General features: G+C 43.2%; 1 protein-coding gene across 1 annotated transcript in view; it reads left to right on the forward strand.

The window, feature by feature from the left end:
- Nucleotides 1-5,295, forward strand: part of SYBU (syntabulin) — a 41,665-nt gene extending 36,370 nt beyond the window's left edge. The window contains exons 4-6 of the mRNA XM_031064687.1: nucleotides 714-917; nucleotides 1,921-2,070; nucleotides 3,253-5,295. Coding sequence (XP_030920547.1) covers nucleotides 714-917; nucleotides 1,921-2,070; nucleotides 3,253-4,351 — 1,453 coding nt within the window. The 3' untranslated portion in view covers nucleotides 4,352-5,295. The remainder of the gene's footprint in view (nucleotides 1-713; nucleotides 918-1,920; nucleotides 2,071-3,252) is intronic.
- Nucleotides 5,296-8,780: the final 3,485 nt, after the last annotated feature.

The following is an 8,780-nucleotide window of genomic DNA, read 5'->3' on the forward strand; positions in this document are numbered from 1 at the left end:
AGCTGTCAGGCAGGGAGGATACCAATTGCTTTCAAGCACACACAGTTGGCAGATTCTTTAATAAAGAATGGAAAAAGAAAAGTAAATATGTATGAGAAAAACTGGAAGAAAAAAAGAAAATACTGTGTTTTCCTTTGTCTCTTTTAATACTATTTCAGCCTGCTGTCCATGGGGTTTAAGCTGTATCGAAGTGAATGAATAGCTGACCATGACAGATGAAGCACCCAGTATGCCAAAGGCAGAAAAGAACAGTGGCCCAAACAAAATCTGTTTTCATTGCACACTGTGATCCCTCAGGCTGCTTGCCGAGGAGCATGAAAGCAGTCTTACAGCAACCCTCCATGCACAGGCACCACTCTGCAGGCCTGGCCAGGGAAAGCTGGAGTGTGGTTCTTTTGGCATTAGTCCAGACCACAGGCCTCTCCTTACTTAACAGAGTCAAAGATTCAGGGAACAGGGATGATCTGATGGAGTCACTGGGAACTGTGCTGTCCACAGAGAGATGTAAAATGGCTGAGATTTCCTTAGAACACATAATTCAGACTGAGAGCCCCTTGCCAGTGAAAGAACATGCAGTGTCAGAATTTTATTTCTTTCCAGCCACTCACAGTTATCTCTCTGGTTTATTGTTTAGAGAACTTTGTGTATAAAATAAGACATATAATGGGTCGTGTGATGAGAATAATGCTTTCACCATTTTGGTTCTTCTCCAGTCGTGGTCCTTATGGTCGGAATAATGGATCCTTATCCTACAAGTCTGGAGCCAGTCCACCTGCTTCACATGGAAAGGACGCTTCATCAACACTGTGCAAAAACCATCTGAGTCCTGCTAACATCCATCAGAGTTACAGGGCTTCTTCAGCCAGCAGCAGCAACTCAGGCTCATACAAAGGAAGTGACAGCAGTCCAGTGATGAGGCAAGTCTGTGTTTCAGCCTCCTGGTGTTGGGTACATTGACACTCTCTCTGCACTGTAGTGTGGGATCAGCTGTAAGAGTTGCCATGCAGGTCATCTTGCTCCTCACCATAGTTATGATGCCTTATATAGGTGACTTAACAGTCAGCAAGGTTCTCCATACCATGTAAAAGCTTTATTGTTTCAGCACTGTAAAATTCAAGTTTACTTTAAGTCAAAGTCCTTTGCAGTTGGATTTCACTCCAAGGCAGGCTATTTCATGCCATCAGTTCTCATGAGGATTTACTGGTTTGTTTGCTGTAGGGTTCTTTTCACTTCAAAGAGAATTGGGTGGGGTAGTGTAGGAACCATCATACACTTGGGTGAAAATTCACCGCGCCTAGCCTTAGGCACCTCCCTAAGGAGTGCAGTTTCCTGTATAGGAAAGAAAACAGATACCTGCCAAAGCATGTGACATGTGTTGCAGAGAAGAAATGGCCACCATGCTGCTGCTGTTGCCCATGCTCCTGGACAACTGAGCAGCCAATAGACATGTGTGTTGGCTGACTGAGCATGTAATATACACACCCAAAGCTAGACGGGATGAGTGTAGATTTCAGTGTGCTCAGCTTTATAAATCCTGTGTGGAGCTGAACTTATTCCTTGGGCTGCCTCGCCTGGCTGTCTGTAGATGGGTGCCCTTGCCCTGCCTGTTCTTGGTCACACCACCCATTTGGGGTGAGGGGGTGGCCGGGTATTGTAAAGTTAAAATAAAGTTAAAAGCCTCATTTGCTGTAATGACACTGAAACCAAGTACAATAAATAGTAAATCTTGCACTGTAGCTACAAATCAGCTGTTTCCTCAAGTACTTTGATTTGCAAGGTGAAGTAACTTGTGTGGACACTGAGGAGCCCCAGATGAGTCAAGTTTTGCATCTATCAGTCAACAGAATGTTTTTCATTATGCCAGGACTTAAGAACTGTAAGAGTGATGTTATGTGATGGTTTGTTCTGGGGTTTTTTCAGGCGATCAGGGAGATACAATTCTTGTGGTGACAATCACAGCATTAAGCCACAAAACCCAGAGCAGTATTTGACTCCTCTGCAGCAGAAAGAAGTGGCAGTACGACATTTGAAAACCAAGCTGAAGGAATCTGAAAGCAAACTCAAAGAAAGGTAAATCTCACTTCAGAAATCAGTCAGAAAGATTTATTTGGGAACATGTAGAGGTGGGAATCCTGAGTGGTTTTACTCATTTCTTGATCAATGAAGTTTTCATTAAGAGATTTAAAATACAATTAGTCTCGTTAGGTTGTTTTCTTCAGAGTGTACTAAGGAGATGCAAAACAATGAATTTATTTATAAATATAGCTCTTTTTCCTTCTTGGAACTTTCCCAATAAAATACTTTTAAAGGACAACTTTTTACAAGTCTGATTTAGATTGAGACCTTTTATACATAGAACAGTTTCTACCTGCCAGCATGTGTTACCTTAGTGTCCTGTTCTACCTCCCTCGGTGAAGTAGAACTGCAAATGTCCTGCTTTTCCCCAGTGAAAGAAAAGCTCATACCCAAACCAATGTGCCTATTTGTGTTTCTGTCACTTACATGCTGAATTTTTCACAATAGCCCTTTGTGTGGATGCTGAGCAAAGAAGAGACAACACGCATTACGTAGCAGCAGATGTCTCTTACTAAAACTGCACTCTGAGGGCTGGCTCTCCAGCACAGACAACCCAAGGGGTCAGAAAAGGCTGTTTGAATGGAGCCCTTTGTGACCCCTTGGGTTGTCTGTGGAGTTCCAGGGACCTTGTGCTCTTCCTCTGCATCAGCAAGGCCTAGAACTGACATAGGAGTCCCCTCTCTTCCACTTGCTCCCCATGTTCTTGCAGCAGCCTCTGGCTCCCTGCTGGGGAAAGCCAGCCATGTGCCTGCAGACCTGAGCTCTGTGACTGTCCGAGGCCAGCATTGGCTCTGGCAGTATGTGACAAGCTGCTGGCAGGCAGTAGGGATGATCCAGGCAGTTGTTTCCCATTTGCTCCAGAGTGAGGCAGTAGGGGAGATTTTAAGCGCTACAGTGGTTAGACATGACCTAGAGGTCACCACTTGTGCCTCAAATTGTCCAGGATCATGGCACAGCCCACAAGGCTGCTGGTTTTGTGGGGAGGTCAGCGACTCCCATTAGCAATCAGCCGGCATATCTTGGCTCTCTCAGAGATGGTCACAAATGGCACCTGGAGAAATTTGCTTCCTTCTTGGAGCATCTCAGCAGCAGAGCCATCACTGTGTGATGGGGGCCTCATGTTGACTTTAACTGAGCAGTCAGCAGAAGTGTTACATCATTTTTATTTTGCTACAGGGAAACAGAAATTGAAGAGCTTAAAGCTCAGCTGGGACGGATGAGGGAAGACTGGATCGAAGAAGAGTGCAATCGTGTGGAGGCAGAGCTAGCCTTAAAGGAAGCAAGAAGTGAAATTAAACAACTCAAGCAGGTTATTGAAAGCATGAAAAACAGCTTGGCTGAGAAAGACAAAAAAATTCAGAAATACTTCACAGACATAAACATTCAAAACAAGAAACTGGAATCTTTGCTGCAGAGCATGGAGATGGCTCAGAACCACTCTGTGAGGGATGAGCAGTGCCTGGAGTACACGAGCGACTCAGAGGGGAAGCTGTTATCATTGTGTGCCACCCTGCCAGACAGCCCCATCACGGAGGACCAAGGTCTGGAGGAGGTGGCAGACAGTGATCTGCTTCTTAGTGAGGACAGAGCTAACGGGACTGACTCATCTGGAGAGAGTTTGACCACCACAACCTCTGAGTTGAGTGATCCAGCTCCCTTCAGTGCTGCTGTAAATGAAAAGATGCTTGAAACCATTCTGGATGGAAAATTAACTTATTGCCAGGAAGAAGCAAAAAGCAATATGATGGTGGAACAGGCCATCCAAACTGACGTGGTGCCATATAGCTTGGATGTAGAGCAACTCATTCAAAACATCTTCAGAGCTCAAGACACCTGTCCTCTAAGCCCACCTTCTTCACTGAAGGATCTGGGTGAATTTTCTCTTGGAAGCTTCAGTGATTCTGGTATCATAGTGGACTTAACCCCAAGTGATCCCAATTCTGCCATCCTTTTGTCTCCTTTGGAGTCTCCCTGCAGGAAGGTGGAGCACAGAGTTAATGAAAATCGTTTCATGAAAGAACTTGATTTTACAGAAACTCATGATGATGAAGCCTTTGAGTATGTTAATACAGGAATAAAGAGGAGATACTGGAGCAGCAGTCTCCTTGGGGATCTTCTGGCTGTAGCAGCCCCTGTTGTACCAACTATTTTGTGGGCTTTGAGTACTCAGAGAGGAGGAACAGATCCTATTTACAATATTGGAGCATTGCTTCGTGGTTGCTGCCTGGTGGCCCTGCACTCTTTACGCCGAACACCCTTCAATATCAAAACCTAAAGTCTACTCTGTCCCTGGGCACCAGCTGGCTGAGGCAGAGAGAAAGAGGGATGAGATGGATTATAAAAGGTTACTGTATATTCTGGCAGAGTCCATCCTTTGCTTTTGACTATTTAATTTGCACTATAAATCAGTTAAAAACATGTTCCTTGTTTCAAAATAAAAAAAATAAGCTGAACCTCTTACTTCCACAAGATGTTTTTAACAATACTGCTGCTTACAGAAATAGTCCTCCTGCTCTCAGGCATCATGTCCCTCCCCTGTGCTGGTGACTTTCTGGTGCCAGCACATCTGCACAGTGAACATAACCAGAGAAATAGGAATTCAAGCCTAGTGCTCTTTCATGTTCCAATGCTGAGCCAGGATTAAGCTCAGTCACTCTCCCTGGATGGTTCACTAAGCAAATGTACAAGTACTTTGCACTGGCTCAAGGGTAGTGCGAGATGCACAAGGGAACAAGTGGCTGGAGAAAGGTGGGGTATTTTTCTAGACAGCACTAACCTTCCCTTAGGGTATCACACCTGTGCTCCAGAAAGCATGCTAGCGCTTTCCATTTGTTGTCCCAAGTGTCAGTTCAATTTAGAGGTAAAACCCGTATTCCCCAGGCAGCTTCCAGCACATCGTTTGTGCCTGTCTCATGTAGTGCTCTTCTCAATTGTGCAATTGCTTGAGCATTTCACTGGTCTTGTGCGTGTACAGGGACTGTAACCAAAAATGTACATCATTGGGAGTCTTAACACTTGTTACAATGATAAGTATAGGCGTGGATACACTTTGGTTCATAATGTTTTAAAGTCTTTATGTATTGGAACCAGATAGTCTTTTGAGCCCTTTGAAATACTATGTATAAATGTATTGTGTTTTAACTTATTGTTTATTTAATTGCTTTATTGTAAATTACCTTTATAATCACAAGTTCAGTAAAGCATGATAGATATGTCAAACGTGTGAGTGTTTTACTGTAGAAAGGTATAGAAAAGTAGCCCATTCTAGCTGAGCTGTCAGGTACAGGCTGAGCTAGGGGAGGTATTGTATCAGGTACTGTTCCAGGAGATCAGAATTAAACCGAGAAAACCTGAATACAGTTCCAAGTGTAAGCACTCACCAGGCTGATTAAAGGCTCCAGCTGGGCTGCAGTTGCACACACAACCCACTCTGCTGCCTCACACTGGCTTCACAGATGCAAGTGACCTAATCTTTAACCCAGTGCAATCATCTGGAAACCTGTAACTCCTCAGTGCTGCAATCCCAGAACAATACCAGTCTTTCTGGCTTTTAACCCATCTGACAGTCATGTGGTCTCAGTGTGCATGCACACTGTGACCATCAAAACATTAATTCTCCATGTCCAAAACCCAATGCTACCCAACAGGCAAAACAGTGGGGTTTGTCTGGCTCCACCCAAGTTTTCAACCCCACCTCTGGCCATTTAAACCTCACTGGCCTCCTGTTTTCCCCTTCAGCAAAACAAGTGTAGTATTTCCTTGTGTGACCCAGAGAAGAAGGAATCCAGGGTAACCTGACAGTGCCATGTATTGCTCTGCAGCTTTTGAGAAGGAAGTTATGAGTACTCCACAAAGGAGTATAATTGGCCGTGTGTGGGGAGCATTTGCAACACTCAACAGAGTGATACTGATGCTTACAGAGGTGACTTGCACACCTTTCATGTTCCTGTGGTACTTGAGTGGTGAATTATTTTGTGTTTGCAGTAGAGATTCTAGAGGCTTCATTAAGCATTACATTAAGGAAGAGAACTCTAACATATCATTTGAAGTAATATAATCCCCATCTAACAGAGATGGACATGAGAGCATCTTGCTTACATTGCCACAACTTTGTCTTCCATGCTCTCCCACATTCTTGGGTGCCTGCAGCCATCTGGCTTGCCTTGTGACACCGCTGCACTGCATATTACTCAAATGTCACTTTCAAAAGCTTTTACATTATAGGGACACTAGGGCAAACATTACCAGTTGGAGATATTATCAATCTAAATTTTACACAACCATGGACTTCCATAATTCAGGAATATCTCTTCTTGGGACTGAAACACATTACAGAAAATTTTATTCCTACATCAAAATGTCTGCAGAGCCAGGACCAGCAGTATTTTATACCTGATGTTACCAACTTGATTGCATTGTTGGATTTTTCTTTCACAGCCATTATTGTTTAAGTGATCTTTGAGTGACACTGAAATGCACCATAATTTAGAAGAAAAAGTGATCTTCAGTTCTAGATGCATTCATAATTGACTTTGTGGGGAGTTTTTGCAGCAAGAGGCAACAAAGCAGCAAAAAACTACACTTACATTTAAGATGCCAATAGGCAGATCTCATAACTAGAACAATGTCAAAGTTTCTTTCTGCCCTTAAGATTCTTCAGTCAGTTCAATTCTCCTACGACATTTAACTACCATACTCATTGAGAGGTGACAGCATTCCAATCACATTCCTGATAAAAGCCTTCGCTGTGATGTCTATCTAAAATCCAGCTCACTTCTAAGCCTCCACCTTTCCTCCTCCACACTGCAAGGACATAGACAGCTCAAGGTACCCTTTGTAAGACCACACCTGAATTACTATAATGCACCAGTCCCAGACTTTGGTTATTGTTCCACGATTCGTAGAGGACATGCCAGTTGTTGCTCCAAACATACCAAGTTTGCTTTTTACCCTCTAATATTACACTTAAGTCTTAGTCATGTCTCACCTCAATCTCACTGGTGATGTACACATCAGCCTCCAAACAGTTCAATAGAAACTCCCATCCTTTTTTTCTGAGTTTAGAAAATGCTCATACCCACACCCCTACCTCACTGGAAAGTCTTATCTCAAAACATGCAGGTGAGGAGGACATGCAGCTCATACACTATAGGTAAAAGAGTGAACACTTGAATTCGGGCTTAGGGCATAGGAACCAAATCAGCTTCTTCCTGGGCTGAGGGGATGCATGTTCATAATCCCACTATACATTTTATTTCTAATCCAGGGACAAAAAAAGCCTTTCTTTCATATTCAGTTTAACAGGTACCCAACATGCCCTGCTGCTGAAAATGTTGAGGCTCAGGCATTTGACTCCCTTCCCACTAGAGATTCATCTCTATCCTTCACAGAATCACAGAATGCATCAGGTTGGAAGGCACCACAATTGGTCATCTGGTCCAACCTCCCTTCTCAAGCAGGGAGCACATGGCACAGAATTGCATCCAGGAACTTCTTGAGTATCTTTTGGGGTGGGGAGACTACAACCTCTCTGGGCAATCTGTTCCAATGCATACTCAAGTAAGGAAGTTCTTCCTCATGTTGAGGTGGAACTTGCTGTGCATCAATTTCTGCTTGTTGACTCTTTTCACCCTTCCTTAAGTCCTTTTCACAAGGCTGTTCCCAACTTGTAATTACACATTTCTCCTTCCTTTTCCTGCAAATCAACTCTCTCTTAATCCCAAACTCCTGAAACTTATTTAGCAGTTTTACATATGCCCTATATAAATGAATATTTTGCTCCAAATCCCTTCAGACAAATGAACACAGGACCTGGCAAGCACCAACAACTACAGCACAGTCAAGGAAAGGATTTTTCAGTCATCCTGGCAGGTCAATCCTGCACAGTCAAGAATATCAGTGAAAGCAATCAAGTCCAGCTTTCAGCCAAGAAAGAAAAAAAAAAACCACATGGCCAACAACTAAAATATGAATAAGGAGGAGCATATGGCAGTAGAATGGAAAGACAAGAAATACACACAGGGCTGTATAGGATCTTCAGGAAACTCAAACCAATGGAAAAATAGTATCAGAGCAGCAGCCTCAGTAAGCTTAGCGAAAGTGTTTTCATATTTATCAAGGATAATAAATCAAGATTTAGGAAGGAGGAAAGAAGAGAGACCACAGGAGAAAGACTAAACTGATACTATTGCATGGGTTATCACCATTCAAGAGACTTCCTCCAAGAGCAGAGTCCTCCCTACTGGCACCATGTCAACACAGGGCAGAGACAGGAGGAATCTCCAGAGCAGCTGTGCTCAAATTTAGCAGGTAGATGGAAGAACAGCAAAGCAGTACACAGCAGGAGAGGAGGGAAAAGCAATGCAGGAGAAGTCCCAAGCAGAAGGTGGCAGAACTCAAGGGTTTTTAAAATGGCTGAAGGCTCAATGATCAAATGTGCGTTCATGATGTATTTAAGGGGCTTTATTTGCAACTTAGTAACTCACCCACCTGTTGTTATTTTTAATAAATAGTATTGATTTACATCTACTTTATATTGTCTCAAAAATAGCAACAGTCATCACTAATTTTCTAAAAAATGAGACATAGCTTCCAACGATTTCACATTAAACAGGCAGTAGATAGCCAGTTTCCTTGCCCTGTGTCAGCAATAATTAAAGAATTGTGACTAGTACCTCCTTGCTTCTTGAGTGCTGTTAAAAGAA

Source organism: Geospiza fortis, unplaced genomic scaffold (genome assembly GCF_000277835.1).
Source record: "Geospiza fortis unplaced genomic scaffold, GeoFor_1.0 scaffold252, whole genome shotgun sequence".
Lineage (NCBI taxonomy): Eukaryota > Metazoa > Chordata > Aves > Passeriformes > Thraupidae > Geospiza > Geospiza fortis.